Genomic DNA, 18400 nt, shown 5'->3' with positions numbered 1-18400 from the left:
ATTATATATAACACCCTATATACTATAACATACATGAAACTATTACATAAACAGTATCATTTCTATGAAACTAATAAAGTTAATTGAGTTTTTTATAATTCTGTATTTCTGGCCAAAGTCAAAACACTACATTAAAAATACATTCTACCTAATCAGAAAGTGAATGTCTGCCAAAAATCCAGTATTAGCTTCTAAACACTTCCATCTACTTTTCATCAAAATTCATACCTTGCTCCTATCTATGGGCACTACAAAAAGTCCTGCCAATTACCAAAATATCAGCCCTTGAGACAGTTTACAAAAACACAAAGGTAGTCCACAATAGATGATGAAGCATGGCCAACTACTAGCTAGCTATGTAACCATAGGGAAGTCACCCCAATGAGCCTTTTTTCTCACACCTGAAAATGAAAATACTTACCTCCAAAGGATATTAAGATTACACTTATATAGCATAAAGCACAACCGGCAACATAGATACTTGGTAAAGCTGTTACCCAGACAGCTCCATCCATGTGGACTTTGATTTGATTTTTATTTCTTCTTGGTTCATTCTCAATGGGCCTAAGCTTACACTGAGCTCTTTTCCTACTTGAACACTAGGCCTATAGCTAGCTATTACCTGTAACAGCCATGTAAGTCCTGCTATGTATATACACTACAAAGTGTTTACTTATCTCCATGTTCTCAGCTAATACAAGTGGAAAAGCTCTTTCAACCTATCACTAATTCTTTCTTACTAACTTCAAATCTTTTTGTGGTTTCTCTCATACTTCAAAATTTGCTAGTTAGTGTCAAACTCTAACATCAATAAAAATATTTCCCAATGCAGTCTTTGGTTATACAGACTTCTTAACATTTATAAGCATATCCTTAAGGAGGATATGATACACATATTGTAGGGTTGATACATATATCATATGGCTGCCTTGAGAGTCAATCTTCTTTTGTTCTTGCAATCATCCGACTGTATCTCTTAGGCCCTTCAAAGGAACAGCAATGGCAGTCTATAGCTGTGACCGTGTTATCAAGCACTATCACCCTGTTCTCAATCTGTCCCAAACTACGATGACCCAAGAGGATAGTTATGCTGCTTTGGTTTATATATAAAAGATCATGTTCTCTGAGATGATGTTCCAGTTACTGTAGTAAGTACAAACCTGCACACTTACCTGACCTCCTCCGGAATAGGAGCACTCATTCACTTGTAAATAACAGACAAGATTTAGAGATCCTGGCCAAAGTTATACACAAAATTTGCAGAACAACACCTCACTTTGGTGTGGTGAAAACTGACTCCCCAAAAAGGTCAAAGGTACAGTGTAAGCCTCTATAAGAACTGGCTAATAGGCCTCTGTAAAGTCTATCCCTATCTGTTGAGCTACACCTATTGAATCTTTTCCAAGTATCTCAGGACCACCTCCCTCAAGGTAAATGGCAAGTGAAATTTACAGAAATTTTATAACAAATAACAATAAAATAATCCCCAGACACACACTGATGCTAAAAATTGCATCTAGAGGTTCATAGATTAATTCAATTGTACGCAGATCTGCTTCTATCTTAGGGGACAGCACACACAGCATATAGATTCACAACAGTCTGTAACAGTGGCAAACCTATGGAACAAGCGCTACTTCTCTTTTAAGACAAAAGATGCTAATGCATGAGTTGTTTTTTTCTAAACTAAAACCTCAGTATTCAGGTTTAATTGCAGTGTGGCACTTTGCAATAAATAACTGGGTATGGGGTTGCAGTTTGGGCACTTAGTTTCTAAAACATTTGCCATCACTGCTCTATAAACTCAAAGAACACAGTTCTTGCCCAAGGGGCAATCACGGGAATCAGCCCTCACATTTATAATCCCACTACTCAGGAGACTAAGAGGAAGGCAAGCACAAATTCAGCCAAATTCAGCCAGGTAGCTTAGCAAGAACCCATTTCCAAACAAAACCAAAGGTCTAGGGAAACAGCTCAATGATGGGCTGCTTACCTAGGAGCTAGGCAATGGGTTCAACCCCCGAGGTGCAAAAACAGAGGAGCAGGCCAGCCACACTCAGCACGGACCTTGCCCATCCACCTGTTCTCTACTGTTAATAAAGATAAATTCAAGCAAGTGAAGCATGCTAAAATAATTTAAACTGGTACTATGTGCCTCACCAGTGTACTCCAGAAAAGAGAATGTCTGTCATTATCTACTCTTTCCACTCATCTCTTCCCACCTATTTTGTTTGGTGTTACTGAAAATCAGCACAAGCACACCATCCAGCAATCCAGAATCCATTTTTTTCTCAGAGACAGAAGACTGAGAAAGACATTTTTAAAAAACTATTCTACACCCAAGGAATATAAGAAAAAAAAAAAAAAAAGCTGACTCAAGGTTGCCCTTCTCTAAGAAGGCAGGAACCACATGAGACAGAGATCAGATTCCCATGCACAGAATGATTTTTCTTGCAGGTGTGTCTTATCAAGTTCATTAAAGAAACCAAGAAACCAGATCTTTTTCTCTCTCGGTCCTCTTTGGGTTTGCTTGCCAACTGTCTTCTTAAGACCTACACGCCATGTGGGAGAAATTACACCCAAATATTTATTTAAAGGGCATGGGGCCCTGGGAAAATACCAAACACACACTCAGGAAAATACATATGAAATAAGAATTCTTAGTTTATGTTGTAGTTTGCCACTTGTTTCTTGACATTTATCATTGATAGAAACCATAAAAATTCTGTCTTTTAAAAAATCTTAGCAAAGTCGGGTGTGGTGGCACATGCCTGTAATTCCAGCACTTGGGAAGTTGAGGCAGGAGGATTATTGTGAGTTAAGGCCAGCCTGAGCCACAAAATGAGTTCAGGGCTAGCCTGCACTGCAAATGAGGCCGCATTCTCAAAAAGACAAACAAAAGAAAAAAGAATTTCTAGCAAGCTTAAGATGGTACCATGCCCAAGAGTTTCTCATCATCTAAAGTTTAAAGGGACCAATCATCCATTAGTTAATATGATACAACATTCCTCAGTGCTCATAATGGCTAACTGTATTTGTAGTCTCAGCTAACATACTCCAGAATCTTCAGTTAACACCCCACATTAAGTGATTTCTTCATTTAGGGGCTGTCTCCTATCAATATCCCTGGTGCCATATCTGGCTCCTGTGAATTTCAGCTTATGACCTCGAGATCAGCTGTAGAGATTCACTGGTACCTGGATACCATGATAATAAATATTACTTTGAAAATCATACTCGTTGAAGTTGACATTTGCTCTAGTAGAGTTCACTCACAGCTTTGATGTTTCAGATAAACTTGTGAAAGATTGAGTCATAAACATACTTTAAAAGAGGACAGCAAAATCCTGTTAAGCACACGTAATGTGAGTGATAAAAATCCTTGGTCTTTCTATCACTAGAAATTTATTTTAGAAATAGAGAGGAGGCCAAAGCAAGAGGGCAGCCTTTCATCTAACCCACATGGGTAGTGTCAGATTCAAAGCTGGAAACAGGTGTGAGAACATGGGTTATTTTACAGAAGGCAGGAAAAGGTAACAGTTGATAAGGGTAAAGGAAAAAACAAGACCCTATAAATGTTATGAAAATAACACCTGATAGATGAGACAAAACTTTTAGAAACCTAAAAATGCTAAATAGGTCCTTTAATTACTAGCTAATAAGGACCTCAATAAGAAAAATATGGAAAAACATGATCTATTAATAAATTCAGCCAAGTTATGGAAATTCTTTGCTCACTAAATGTTATTCATTCTATATTAAGTTAATAACAATGTAACTCTTGAGACATTGGGGAACAACAGTTTGTCTGGAGTGACATCATTTTGGTATATTACTGTTTCTTACAGCCAATGTCCTAAATGTTAGAAAATGTATCCAAATTTGAAAGTTTTCTCCAGCCAAGTTGAATTAACCCATCTGCAATTCAAAAATGAAGTTTGAGCCTCATGAGTTCCATGCTTTAACCAACCTAAAAATGCCTTGCTTAAAAACTGAATTCCTTTGCTCAAACAATTGTTTCAAGGTAAGTAAAATACAAAGATGAACTAAAAGACATCTAAAAAAAAAAAACCTACGCAAAAATCTCACAAGCAACAGTACTCCCACTTCCCATACACACCCTATTAGCATGCACACTTGTGGGAATACAATATACTCTCATATTTATCTAGTTACTTTAAGATCATATAAGTTTATACACTCTCTTGAATAGTTCCAACAATAGCTACTACTAAGTGAAGTTTATATTCTCTTGAACAGCTCCAACAATAGCTACTAAGAAGTGCATATGCTGTCAAAATTTACTAGGCATGTGGTAGATATTTACATACATGTCAAAAGTCTCACTAGATACAATGAATAAGCAAACAATCAAAAGTGACTTGTCTGATACTACTTAGCTACTGAGAATTAAAGTTAAGATTCAAACCCAGGTCTGTTTGGTTCCAAAGCACATGCTCTTTATATTATACTACACGGCACTTTGAAAGAATCATAGAATCTTGGATGTTAAAGGAACCCTATCACAATCACTACCTTTCATTAAAAATCCACAATGACTCAGTTGTTTCATTTACCTCCCCTTCTTACCCCAACCAATCAAGGGAAATAACGGTACTCCCCTTTATGAATAAAGATACATCTTCAGAGAACTGACTCACCCAAGACCACAGACTAATACCTAAGATTTAAAGTGAAGGAGGTCTGATTAATTCCAAGTTGACACTTTTGACCATGACCTCAAATCAAAATGACCTTGAAGTACTCAACCATTCAACAGTATGCCATTTTTACAGGAAACTGCAACAGGCTGAGTACATTCTCAAGACACTTACAGTGTCACTAAGCTTACAGAATTTCAGAACTAGAAAAGCCCAGAGATCTGAGCAATGCACTCAGCTCTAGTACTTTGCAGATGAGAAAAGTGAAACTCACAGATTACATATCATCCTTGAAAAAGGATTTAAAGCAAAGAGTCAGCGTAACAGCATTCCAGCTGAAGGGTATATCCTGAATGAGTCAAAATGAGTGTAGTGTGTGTTTGAATTGTAATAATATTGATTAAACGTGGTATATGAAAATGAAGACCATTTCTGCAAAGTTGTTTGTCCAAAGGACATAATTTTTTTAAGCGTTTAAAAAAGGTTTTTAACAATCTGACCATTTTAATCAAAATGTATCTATTTTCATGTTTATACTATTTGACCTTGTATTTAATATGCATCTCCATACTGTAGCAAAATGCTCTTTCAATTTGTTTTGTTGTCTTCACTGTGTCTATACTAGAGAATGGAAACGTGAGTTTATTCACATTTTAAAATCTTGTCATCCAAAACTGACTACGCTTTTTCCAAGTCTTTTTCACCCTCAACTGTGGAATACCCAAGGTCTAAAGGCAAGATTTTGAAAATCTGCATAAAATTCAAGAGCTTATAAGACGTTTCTATTTTACTCAAAAGAGTACCAACTAAAGCATAATTCTGCAAACACTGCAGTCACAGGTAGCATTTAATTACAAAATGTAGTAAAAGCATTCATTAATATATGAAGAAATACTGGTCACAGACCAAAAACTGAATTCAGCAGTCTGAGTTTCTACAAAGAAAACTTTAATAAATTCTTCTCAAGGTAACAGTTTCAGAAGAAAAAAAAAAAGCACTTTCAACATTTATAAAGTTTATTTCCTAGTAACAAATGCTAAAAAGATTTTACACATTTAACTTATTAATGCTGGCTGTGAAATAACAGAAGAAAAATATAAAGTATTATAAAACTTTTTTAAAATCAAAAATGCTTTATTTACTAGGCTGGAGCATCATACTTTCAAAAATGTGAAGATCCAAATTCAGGTACAGCAGAGAGTGTGTTAGTGAAGTTAAAGTTGGGATACTGACACCCTAAAGAAAAGCCAATATTCAGTTTAGGTGTCAAATGCACGCAGAGGGTATAAAAATACTCTCTCAAACGTTTATAGTACTGACTATAATACTTCTACCAACTTGAAGAATTTCAAACCTGTCTCAACCACTATCAAGTTGGTAGACGGTAGGCCTGACACAGCTGGACCTAGTCCAAAATGTAGGCACAGCAGGCCACAGAGGAGGTGCCTGGGGAAAAGGGGCTATCAGATGAAAGTGAAGGAGGGTGAGGCCAAGTCACCCAGGCAGAAAAGACTGTGGGCATGTGTGCAGGGGAGGGAGGGAAGGAAGAATGTGTGTATGTCAGAAGGAGAGTATTAAATGGCATAATGCAAACAGAGGAGAGCCTTAAAACGCCAATTCACCCTGAAAGAGATAATGTTGGTGTGGCAAAGCAGAGTTTGGGTCCTGAACCGAAGATGACTAAGACAACAACCACTCTGCAGACAGGGAGAGTGGGGAATAAAAGCCACATAAAGTCCAGCAACTACTGAAGAGCCCAGACTGAGTCCAGCGAAGGGTTCAATCCAACCTGACATCCCCCAGCCGTCCCCTAGCACTTGGAACACAACCAGAAACTATCTCTGAATGAATGTCTCAAGTCTTAAAACTCCGAAGTTCTTCCCAGAGACCGAGACTTCTGGCGAGACAACACTGGAGACTCAGAAGAAAGTGACCAAGTCGAGCAGCTTCCCAGAAACGTCGAAGTGATGGGGTCCGAGTACTAGTGCTGGCCCTCTGCCCGCCCACTACACTCACCCGGATGCCCTTCACCACGGTGATGTTCTCATTCTCATCTGCCTCGAAGGTGACCCGGCGGGTGCTGGCAGTCCCGCCCATTGTTCCTGCCTGTCCCCGCAGAGTCCTGTTGCGGACCCACGAGCACGTCAGGGACCGCGCGCACACACACGCGCGTGGAGGACGGGACACTTCCCTCTCGCAGCGGGAGCAAGGCCACGACCCCAAGGAGCAAGGAGAAGGCGCCGGTCCTAATTTCCCGCCTTTTCCGGTCACGTGCTGGAAAATAATGCTTCGGGTTGGTTCAAAATTATAATCACCCGCCTCTACTCGGTAAGGGTACTCGGATTGGCTGGCCCGGACCCGGATGCTATGGCAACAGGTAGTGTTTGACAAAGTTTCCGGAGCCCCTACTTATAGTGGGAATTGTAGTCTCGACCTGGCACGATGGGCGCTAAAGTACTACAGTATTGCTTCACTCAGGGAAACGCAAAAGGAGCAGGGCATTGTGGGAGTTGTGGTCTTGACAGCCCGAAAGACTTGTAACTGGAAACTTTCAAGGAAGCTTTCATCCAACAAGAATGCTTTGAAAAATTATTCTAGAAATTTAAATTTGTGAATTCAGACATAATCCACTCATGGAATTCACAGTTTAGTTACCCCCAATGAAGCCATTCCTATATGCAAATCCTTGACACAAAATTTAGCATTGCATTATTTTAGTATGAGCTATTTTTAAAAAATCATTTGTCTATGTCCTTGAATATAGGCCACTATGTACACTATTTGTTTTATATCTTTTCGCAAAGTACAATTTTTAATATAACGGTTTTCAAAAAAAAAGAGAGAGAAAAGTTTTTGATTCAGTATTTCACCTCTACAAGACCAAAATCATTTTTAGGTTATCCATGTACATATGTATTCTTTGCTAAAACACTGTTGCACCTAAGTTTAGCCATAAGATATTAAACTTATAAAGACAAATGTAGTCACTTTAGAAATTAGATGAGTGGGGCTAGTAATATAGCTCAGTGATAGCATACATCAGGCCCTGGTTTTAAACCCCAGCACTTCAAAAAGACCAAAGAAATTTGGTGAATGATGATATTAGTTTCATGTATTAGTTTTTTTAGTGTTAGATGCAGTGGACCAAAATGTGCCACAACATCCTTTAGGCCAAAGCGATTCACAGTAGTGTAGAAACATTTTTGAGTTTCACTTTTATGCTGACGTATTACTGCAAGAATTTTTAAGGCAGAAATTAAGTCTTCTTGCTCTCTATATCCCTACTCAAAAACAAAGGTTGCTTACATTGCATCATTTTGTTCTTTTTAAACACATCAGCATCCAAATTATACTGTAATTTTGTAGTTTTGAGACCACATGCTACCTTATATTTCTCATATTATGTAATATGTATAAATCTTTCCTCTATAGGGAACTAAAAATCCCAAGGATTGTCTTTTATTTCCTTGGGAACCTTCCCCTTTTCATACATTCCCCCATACATCACATGTATTAGAAGTTTTTCATGCAACAGATACTTAGTAAATTCTTACAATTTTTCTTGCAACGGATTTCATGGAGAGAGTAGACAGATGGTAGAATCACTCATTATTCTGAGTAGTCATACTACCTTAGAATATTAGATGTATTCTTTTAATCAAGTACATTAAAAATGATAAAAGCTAAGCATGAGGAGGAAATATGATGCCTTTACTTTTTAGGACCCAAATACATATAGGTGGTCTTATTGAGCGGACAACCTAAAAATAGTTCAGACTTCTTAACCCATTTAAAACAAGAGCATTATGGAGTGAGCCAGGCATGGTGGTACACACCTGTAATCCCAGCACTGGAGAGCCTAAGGCAGAGAATCACCACAAGTTTGAGACCAGCCTGGGCTACTTAATGAATTCAAAACCTGCATGAAGTACATAGCAAGAGCCTGCTTCAAAAGACCAACAAACAAAAATTAAGAAGAACCATTCTGATTTTTTAAGGCTACATTTTATAATTCACAAAAATGTTTACTAGAACAATATTGTTCTATTCATGTTAATTTCAAGGTCAGTCATGGTGTAACTCTTTCCTGAGCTTCCCAGATTCACTGGCTTCCCTTTCTTTCTAGCTATCACTTATTAATGGTCATCCAACCCAAAAGCAGCATGCACTCACCAGAGATTTATTAGCTACAATGCAAAGCTCTGCTCAAACAGAAATAATAGCTAAACTTTCACTCAAATTTTCCCTCTCCCTTCTCTCAATCTCTAGTGTCACTTTCTGAAATTAAAGCTTGACATTTATAATGTACGAACAGATAGCAAAAATGAGAGCCGTAGTACTGCATCTGAACCATGAAGCATCATGGTAACATAAACAAAGGTGAAAGAAGATAGTTAAGAATAATAAAACACATCCACAATGGAAAGAAAAGTAAAACTCTTTGTATTCATACACAAAATGACCTTATAAATAGAAAAATCCCAAGGAATCCACTAAAAAAATTAAAGTTATTTTTGAAGAGTTGAGAAAGGTTGCATCATACAGGATCAAAATTTTAAAAAACTGTATGTCTATACAGAAACAGTTAGAAGGTCAAAAATAAAAAGAAATCAATTCCATTTGTAACAGCATCACAATACCATTAATGTCTATTGATTGGTAAATGGATAAACACAGTGAAGTATATCCAGACAATGGAATATGATTACATAGTAAAAAGAAATAAAGTACTGACATATGTTACATATAGATGAGCCTCAACATTATTCCACAACCTAAAACATTATGCCAAATGAAAGAAGTCAGACACAAAAGACTGCATATGATTCCATTTAAGTGAAATGTGCAGAACAAACAAATCTAAAGAAAGTAAAAGTAGATCAGACTTGGAAGCCCTGAGAGGGGATGAGATAGGGAGTGATTTCTAACTAGTACATTTCTTTTTGGGGGAGTGATTAAAATGTTCTAAAATTAGTTCATGCTGATGGTTGATGACTCTATAAATATACTAAAACACATTAAATTGTACACTTAAAATGGATGAACTTTATGTTATGTAAATTACATACCAATAAGGCTCGTATGGAATGTATAGTTACTCAAACAAGACAGAAATTAATTTATCATTGAATAAAATCCAAAACGATTTTTTAACAGAAAAAGAAAAGGTGGGGATGTAGATTAGTAGCACAGTAGTTGCTTAGCATACATGAACCCTGTGTTCAATCCTCAGCCCTGCAAAAAAAAAAGGAAAAAGGAAACAGTGTAAAGAAACTATGAGCATCTTTAAGCAATGAAGCAAAACCTATCAAAAGGCAGACTAGCATAAAGCAGGCCTTCAAGAATTAGCTTAGTCCCACAGATGCAGACTAGTACAATGAAGAGACACGGCTTCAGAATCTTCTAGAATTCCCTCAGCTTCTGAAGGCCTTCCTGGGCTATCATGGCTGTCTCTCTCAAAGTTTCTGGCCTTTCTGAAACTCAGTTATGCTATCATTCCTAGGTTTTAAAACACACATAGCCTCATCAAAGAACCTTCTTCAGCATATGAGCTGCTGAAGGTCAGTAACAAAAACAAAACATAATATTTTCTTCAGCTTTCACACAAGAAATAAGCACACCATATAAGATGTTGGATATGGACAGTTTCCTCTGACAGTTTTTAGCTCTATGTCAGAGGAAACCAAGATATTCCTGTGTCAGAGGAACCAGTAATAGCTTGGTTCTCCACAAATCATAGTTGAATGGCAAGCAGTATTATCCTCCCTCCAACTTCTTCATTTTGTGTCATTTCTTACTTTTCGGCCACATCAAACCTTCAGAATGAATGCTGAAAGGAGGAGGGTGGAAAGGACAACCAGGAGGAGGAGGAAAGGGGAGGCAGTGAAATTCTAATCATCGCCAAATACCCCTCCTTGAAAAACAAAACTATCTAGACTTCCAAATCAACGTAACAGAAATCCAGAAGTCCCTCATGAGAAGGTTTGTACTATATTCTCTGATTTTCAAATCCCAACTTTAAACAAAAAGTTGCTAAACCAAAATCTTGGTGACTCCTCTTCAGCCATTCCTTCATATAGTCACCCGGTTATTCTGGACAGGAGTGTAGAAAGAAAGGATGTGAAGGAGGGGAAAAGAAAGAATAATACAAGCCAGAATGTGATTGCACACATCTGTAATCCCAGTGCTCTGACAGGTTGAGGCATGAGGATCACAAGTTCAAGCCCAGCATGGGCAACTTCGCAGTTTCAAGAGACTTTGTCTCAAAATAAAGAAAAGTTGTAGCTAAGTGTGAAGGGGATCAAGCCCAGCACAAAAGATATCAGAGAGAGAGACAAGCACAGGAGAAGGCGAAGGGGAGGGAAGGAAGGAAGGAAGAAGAGGAGACCAATACATGAGACTGCGGGCAGATTTCTGATCCTGGTCCCCAGTCAGAAAAGCTAATCATTTATTGTTTATCACAATACAAGAGCCTTTTCTCTAGCTCCCCTGAGTAGCATTTCAGCTGCACAGTTCTGCACTTGGATACTAAGATCTGTGCTGGAATTGAATATAGCTACAACAATCATATTTTCTGAGCTAAAAATTGAAGCAATTGCTCTCACTATTATTTGTATACTTATAGAAACAATTAAGTTAGTCCTTAAAATCAGATTCATCCTAGAAAATCTAGGCCATATAGTTGCCATAGTTATAGAAAACCAATTAAAATCACTGAAAAATGCCTATCATATAGCACAATCAGTATGAACACATTCTGAAAATATAGACTGAGACATAGTCCATAAGACACCACAGAACATCAGCTTTAAAGCTTTTCCCACTAATTATCATACACCACATAATGTGAAAACAACAAAGTCCTAAAACAGTGTGCATATGTGTGCACCCATGGGCGCTTCTGTTACATATTTTGAATACAAGAATTTTGAGCAGCATACTTGAAGAGACTAAAAACTCAAAATAGCATATAATTAAAGGCATTTACAAGCACAGTATAAAGATGCATCTTTGGGCATGTAACAAAATATTCTTAGTAATAGCACAAAGCACTCCCCATCAAGTACCACTCATTGTTAAACACTGATCACTGCACTACTGTGTCATCCAGTAAAGTCATGAGGCAGAGACTCCCCCATGTCAGGAATCTCTCCATCTCTGTCTGGCTTCCAATTAACTGAAACTTTGCTACAAATCTCTTGTTCACAGTAAATTGTGTATGCTGTACCGTATCATCTTGTAGGGTGGGCTGTGGTGACCATGCTGCTTAAAGGACATCACTTAACACTGTTTAGTTAAAATACATTTTATACATGGCTCATAACTTGGCAATGCACCAGGAAGATTTCCTGGTACCTCTGGTATAAATTTATTGTAGAGTAAATCCTCACCAAATTTATAACAACTCCTAATGATAGGTCATTCCTTATCATTTCCTAGACTTCTATTTTACTTTTTTCGTCTTTATGCATTTTCTTTGACACCTCATTTCTCTTCTCCCTCATCATATGTTTGTCAAAATATGAAAGCTGACATGTAGAATGCTGGTGTAAGGATATATAAGGCAGGATGGTGATCACACCGTGCCAGAGGGAGAGGCAAAGCCCACCCAGCACCTGTCTCTCCCATATTCATGCCTGCAAGGGTCCTGAGACCTCTGATTTCCTCTGTGTTGGATTTAGAGTGATCATCTCTGATGAGCAGAGTACACGTCTACTGAGACTCATTTCTCATCTCTGTTCCTTAAACAAGCACAAACATCCCATCTGTCATCCCTCCCGAATGGCTCCTCTGGCCTTGACGAATTTTCAAACCATTTTTACTTGAGAGCACAGGAACATTTTCCTAACCCTTTAACAATATCTACCTGTCACAGAACTTGAGAGATTTCTAAAATGCAGGCTGTTTGCCTCTTTACTTCCAAATAACAAGTGCTTGAAATGCATCAAGGTTATATGAGCATGTCTGCTGTGATGTCGGACAGCAAAGAAACGCCTGTGTATTGGTGCTAATAGTGCGTAAATGTCCCCAAGTACATTCTGCAGCGTTCTACACAACTGTCCCTCATCTGAGTACGCAGCTTTATTTAGTTTCACTTTTGCCCCAAAGTGGGCACTTTGCAGACCTCTCAGTTCCACTGAGACACTTTTATTCATGTGTGTAATTCTAACCCTCAGCCTGGAACAAAAGACTGGACTGTGTATTACTATATGAGGAATCATGGGGCTTCAAGTGGAAATAACCTTGACAACCATCTAATCTCTTTATTTCACAGTTGAAAGAGCTGAGACCCAGAGAGGCTAAGTTGCCAAGGCTGCACAGCGTGGTTATATCAGAGCTCAGAAGGGTTCCAGATCCCCAGCCATTTGACCTAGCACTTTGCCACTATTCATGTTCTTCTGTCATGGGAAACTTTGCTCTCTTCTGTCATGGGAAGCCCTGCCTGCCAGGGCTGTCTGCCATATTCAGGACTGCAGCGGCCACTGCAATCATGGCCTACATGGTTATTAAGTGGAGATGGTGAGCAACAGCACTCAGCTATGAAGTGGTGAGGCAGGTCTCTGGTACAGAGGTGACAAGCCTGGCCCAAATCAGTGTACCTTCCCATGGCTGTATTCACAAGGGTTCCTGTTCTATCAATTTCCTGTCACTGGGACAAAGTTCCCAATGCTCACAACTTAAAGGAGGAGAGGTTTGTTTTGGTTTATGATTTTTGTCTGTCTCCAAAGGAGAAACAAGATGACGGAGGGGCATGGCAAAGGAAAAATTACTCAGCCCTGTGACAGATGAAGGAGAGAGGCAGACAGATAGATAGGGACAGAGACAGAGACAGATCAAGGACAATACATCACTTCCAGGTCACAGTCCCAATGACCCACCTACTGCAGAGACGAGCAGCAGTCATACAAAGGTGTCCAAGACAGTCCCACAGTGAGGGGACTGTCACTGAGGAATGTCCTAACAGCACATTTGACAAATCTCCTGATAAATAAAGCTGTACCATGATCCTGTCACCTTCCAAACACATGACTCTTTTGGGAGACAGTGCATTTAGCTACTGAACTCCTCAATAGATAAATCCCCTGATGAGTATAGTGCTCCCACAATCCACCCACCCTCCAAACACATGAGTCTTTTACATGATATTTTATTTATTTATTTAGGTACCATAGGTGACATTTTAGACCTAAACCATCAAAACCTCCAAAGCCCAAATATTCATCATCTTTAGAATGGATGAACTCTGGTATATCCACACAATGGAATGTTATACTAAAACAAGAGAGAATAAAACTATCATCACACTTAACAGCATAGCTGTACTTGTATAGCATAGGCATAATGCTGAGGAGAGAAAGAAAGAAAGAAAGAGTAAGCATAGGCCGATTACTTGGTGTTGAAGAAACAAAATGCAAAGGCTGGCAATACATCTCAGGAGCAGATGCTTCCCTGGTATCTACAAAGCCTTGGGTTAATCAGTACCACAGGGCAAAACTAACCTACAATAATATATATCAGAGAAGTGGTTACCTTTGTGAATGGAATTGACCTAGCAAGGGTTGGAAATATTCTAATCATGAACCTTTCTGGTTATTACATGAGTGTGTGTATCTGTAAAATTCACTGAGCTGTAGACTTATGATTTGTGCACTTGCCTGTAAGTAATACTTCAATTAAAATTTAAATTTAAAGGGGGAAAGAGAGAGATTTTCTTGGTAGAATATGTCTTAAGGGATGAGTAAATCCTCCACTGAAAACCTGAGATCCAGAATACTTCATAATTAACAAGAATATTCTGAATCTATTATAGTCATTCATTTATGAAACTGAGAAAATCAGAATGGGGGGGTGGGGAGTGGCAGTCAGATGGAAGTGTCCAAGACAGTCCCAGACTGAGGGAATTGTGACTGAGGATTTAAAAGCAGAGGCATGCTAGAGCCAGCTCCCAGGGAATCATGAGATTTACCCCACGTCTTTCAACATTCCATTCTATATTCAGGGTCATTCATCTTCACAGCTTGAAATTGATCATGGTGGGAATAGTTCTGCTACAATGGAAATCAGTCCACACAAATCAGGGTCATTTTGGGTATTTTTCTTCAAGCTAATTTTAAGTATCATGTTGTTAAAATGAATTTAAGGGTATGGGTAAGTATAATGCATCAACACTCTTAAGACCTGCTATCCTAGAGTGAGTAATGTCTGCTCTCTGTATCTGTGGGTCCTCATCTATGAACTTGAGCAAAAATTCATAGACAATATTTGAGAAAAATTGTGTCTGCACTGAGCACACACAGATCTTTCTTGTCTTTATTCCCTAAGTAGTATCATATAACAACTATTTATATAGCTTTTCAGTTGTATTAGATATTATATATAATATAAAGATGATTTAAAGAATACAGGAGGTTATTTGCAAATGCTATGCCACTTTATATAAAAGACTTACGCATCCATGGCTTTTGACATCTGTGGGGGGTCTTGGAATCATTCCCCAGGAGATACCAAGGGACCACTGTACATTCAAATGAAATTTATCTGCACTCTGTTCCTTCTCCATTAATCAGGTATGGTGTGATCACTGTCAATCTCCCTTCCTATTTGCATTTATGGTCTCCTTTAATTTTTCACCTTTCTAGGCAGCCCAGTACTTTGCATACCTTTAAACCACTCAGCCTGGTGACACCTCACAAAGACTTTCCTTCTGATCTTTAGGCCATAAACTTCCGTAAAGCTGCATTTCAAATGTCCCCTCCTTCTGTAGCTCCCTGAGGTGGGGGAATTGCTGGGATGGACAGCTGTTGGTTCTTTCCTCACCTTAGTTTCTTTGCTTCCTCACTATTAATAATCTGATTTCCTAATGGCAAATTCACTTTTTTCCCTTCTCACTCATCAGTTTTGAATAATGCTGTCTCCAGTCCTCAATTTCAGCAAAGGATGGGTTTCCATGGTTTAAGCCTATTAGCAGATCTTCTGATATGTCTAGAAAAGTATCCTTATAAGGAAGATACTGGAATAGATTCCCATTATGTGAAAAGGAAAATATAGCCTAAAGTAACTCTTTTTGTTTTCTAACAAAGCCTGCCTGAAAGCTGAGTTAAACTGAGAGATTAGAGCAAAGAATTTGGGAAAACAATAACAGTTTAAGTTCTAACACTTCGCTCTGAATCAAACCTTACCTGAAACCAGGTGTCTCCCAGGAGTTTTCAGATATATGAGCAGATAAACCTGAGTTTTGTGTTGTTTAAGTTATTACATGCAGCATTCTAACTGATAAATTGTTTCATCTCTGTCTACCAGGTCACCCAGATACTCCCAACCATTAGGGTAGTACAGGGATGTCATTACACAAAGCCAGGGTTGCTTGGTCCCTTAGGTTGTCAGGATAGGATGTAAAGACTGCATCAGGAGCTGAATGAAAGTTCTCATAGACCCTAAACAGAGACAAAGACTACGCAGAATTGAGTTGGCGCCTGAGTAACCATTGACTGTGCTGCTGCTTGGCACCCAGTAAATGGCAGAAGGAGAAACTCACTTTCCCAATATGTGGCTGTAAGAGGGGAGTCTGGAAGAGGTGTTGATGCCCTGTAAGAACTAAGGCGTCTTTTGCATATATTTCTGCCCTTTTGTCCTCTTTATCCATTGATTCACTTATTTAAAAAAATGTGTTATCACACTGATCTTAGGTAATATATTTAACATATTAATATATTTAAAACTCCTGACATAAGTAATATCTGGCATTCACTAAAAACTCAACAAATAATGATTTTATGTTATTCTACATCCTATTCTTTTTATTTTGAATACATTTTTATTATATTTTAAATCTTATGTTATATGCTATTTATATATGTTTGAGATATTTAAGTTACTCAAATTGCACTCAGGAGACTGAGGCAGAAGGATCACTGCAAGTTTGAGGTCAGCCTGGCCTACACAGTGAGACCCTGTCTCAAAAAAACAAACAAAAAAATTACTCAAATTGATCCTATTTTTAAATTCTTAATTTATTTCTAAGTTCTTATTCTATTTTCCTTAGTCTTTCTTAAGCAATTTTGCTTATTAAAACTTCCCACAAGAAAGATACTACTAATCTAAACTAAAATTTAAAATGTATAGTAAATGTAGCAAACAAAATCATCTACAATACCTACTACTCATAAATACTACTAACATTTCATTAACATATACACCCATATATTTTTTTCTCCAGAGGAAGAGGAGGCATATTGTATATACTGTTACTTAACCTCTTAGGTTTTTATCATATTATGATTATATTTTATTTGCCATCAGCTATGCTATAGTAGTATTTTAATGATTATTTAGTGATAATTTTAATCTATTGATTGAATTTCCTATTATTAGGAAATTGGGGGTTTTTCCCTAATCTTAAAAACATTATTAACATTAACATAGTATTGATGAAACTTATTACAGGCAACTCACCACAACAGCTCATGATTATCATTTTAGGATAAACTCCTAGCAGTGAATTTATCAAGGGGCGGGGTGGGGGGAATCTGCATATTGTGAACCCACTGTGTCTTGCCTAACTCTGCTGCCAAAACTTATGGCTCTATGCACTTCTCAGATGAAGAAATATAAATGGCAAATAAATATATGAAGAAGTGTTCAATAGTATTGGTCATTCAAGAAATGCGAATTAAAACCACACTGAGATTTCATCTCACTCCAGAAAGAATGGCTACCACTGGGGTTGGGGATTTAGCTCAGCGGCATAAGCGCCTGCCTTGCAAGTAGGTGGTCGTGAGTTTGATCCTCGGTACCGATAAAAAGATTAAAAAAAAAAAAAAAAGAATGGCTATCATCAAGAAATCAACCAATAACAAAAGCAGGGAGGCCTATGGGAGAAAAGGAACACTTCTCCATTCTTGACGAGAATGTAGGCTGGTGCAACCACTTTGGAAATCAGTGTGGAGATCCCTTTAAAAACTAAGTTTGATCTAGTTATTGCCTTTCTGGGTATTTTACAAGAAGAATTGAAAGCAACATACCACAGCAATGCATGTGCACCCATGTTTATAGCAGCACAATTTGTAGTAGCTAAATCTTAGAAATAACCCAAATGCCCATCAACCATGGAACAAACAAAAAAGATGTATTTTTATACAATGAAGAACTACGCAGCTACAAGGAAGGACAAACAAGACTTCTTTAGGTAAATAGATGCAACTAGAGATCATACTCACAAGTGAAATAAATCAGACTCACATGTGTAAACACTGTATTGTCTCCCTAGTGTAAAAAAAACTGGAAGGTTAAGTAAGATTCAAAATGTACAGTAGATACTGTGAACGTGAAAGGGGAAGAAACTGATCAAAAGGGAAGAATAAGTGGGATTGGGAAAGGAGAAAATAAAGAAAGCAAAAGATCATATATATATGGTAGATGTATAGATATATATGACAGCAAATTATACTGCTGATCTCTCTGTAGGTTCATCAGAAAGAATGGCTTGTGCTTTTATTGTTTGATCATTTTTCATGCCTACGTATTGTAATCTGAACTTTAAAGATAGCAATGTGCGACATATTGGCCATTGTTAGTCTACTATTATGTTGTTTTAAAATTCTGCTAAGCAATTGTGGGTCCACATGTGGGACTGGAGATTGTTGTTTCTTGTATCCTTGACTACACTAAATATCATCATTTATAAACCATTAGAAATTTGAAAAATAAAATTCAATAGCTTACAGTTTATTTTGCGTTTA

General features: G+C 37.9%; 1 protein-coding gene across 3 annotated transcripts in view; it reads right to left on the bottom strand.

The window, feature by feature from the left end:
- Chchd3 (coiled-coil-helix-coiled-coil-helix domain containing 3) overlaps positions 1–6920 on the bottom strand; it is a 269090-nt gene extending 262170 nt beyond the window's left edge. The window contains exon 1 of one of the 3 annotated variants that reach the window (XM_063240579.1): positions 6678–6920. In XM_063240579.1, the coding sequence (XP_063096649.1) occupies positions 6678–6758 (81 nt within the window). In that variant the 5' untranslated portion in view covers positions 6759–6920. The remainder of the gene's footprint in view (positions 1–6677) is intronic. The other 2 variants (XM_063240587.1, XM_013150504.3) reach the window with 2 other exon arrangements.
- Positions 6921–18400: the final 11480 nt, after the last annotated feature.

The sequence above is a fragment of the Cavia porcellus genome, unplaced genomic scaffold (genome assembly GCF_034190915.1).
Source record: "Cavia porcellus strain 051 isolate PalLab524CR breed Dunkin Hartley unplaced genomic scaffold, mCavPor4.1 scaffold_2, whole genome shotgun sequence".
In the NCBI taxonomy this organism is placed as follows: domain Eukaryota; kingdom Metazoa; phylum Chordata; class Mammalia; order Rodentia; family Caviidae; genus Cavia; species Cavia porcellus.
Note: the sequence above shows the minus strand (reverse complement) of the source record. Positions and strands in the feature narration are given on the sequence as shown.